The sequence below is a fragment of the Cystoisospora suis genome, assembly GCF_002600585.1.
Source record: "Cystoisospora suis strain Wien I chromosome Unknown contig_3900, whole genome shotgun sequence".
Classification (NCBI taxonomy): domain Eukaryota; phylum Apicomplexa; class Conoidasida; order Eucoccidiorida; family Sarcocystidae; genus Cystoisospora; species Cystoisospora suis.
In genome coordinates this window covers 5,517-5,868 of record NW_027156695.1, presented here as the reverse complement: position 1 = coordinate 5,868, position 352 = coordinate 5,517, and the positions used below count along the sequence as shown (strand labels likewise).

General features: G+C 50.6%; 1 protein-coding gene across 1 annotated transcript; it reads right to left on the bottom strand.

Annotated features, from left to right (window-relative positions):
- On the bottom strand, nucleotides 1-310 carry CSUI_007394 (adenylate and guanylate cyclase catalytic domain-containing protein; the record flags this gene model as incomplete). The annotated part of the gene is made up of 1 exon (XM_068067540.1): nucleotides 1-310. A coding segment is annotated over exon 1 (308 nt), but the record flags the coding sequence as incomplete, so codon positions are not given.
- Nucleotides 311-352: the final 42 nt, after the last annotated feature.

Genomic DNA, 352 nt, shown 5'->3' with positions numbered 1-352 from the left:
TTGTCTCCTTCTTCTTTAAGATCGTCATCCATCGAGTTGCCTGGCTCTAGGAAGCTCCCATCTTCCGTTCCTTCTTCACTCTCGCCTCCTCCCCCTGGGGCCCCTGCTGCTGTATATCTTCGGTTCTTATTATTCCCCGTAAAGCTGAGATTCTTGTATAGCTTGGCAACGCGTATCAGTCTCACTAGGCGGATCAATCTGAGCATTCTAGCGACTTTCGAGCCTGCTTTCCCGGCTTTACTCATGCCTGAGATTTCGCTCGCATCTCCCCCATATGCAGCGAGGCCATTCTCCGCCCATTCATGCATAGCTGCGTCGATACATGATAGATCCAAGATCAAAGAGAGAAGAG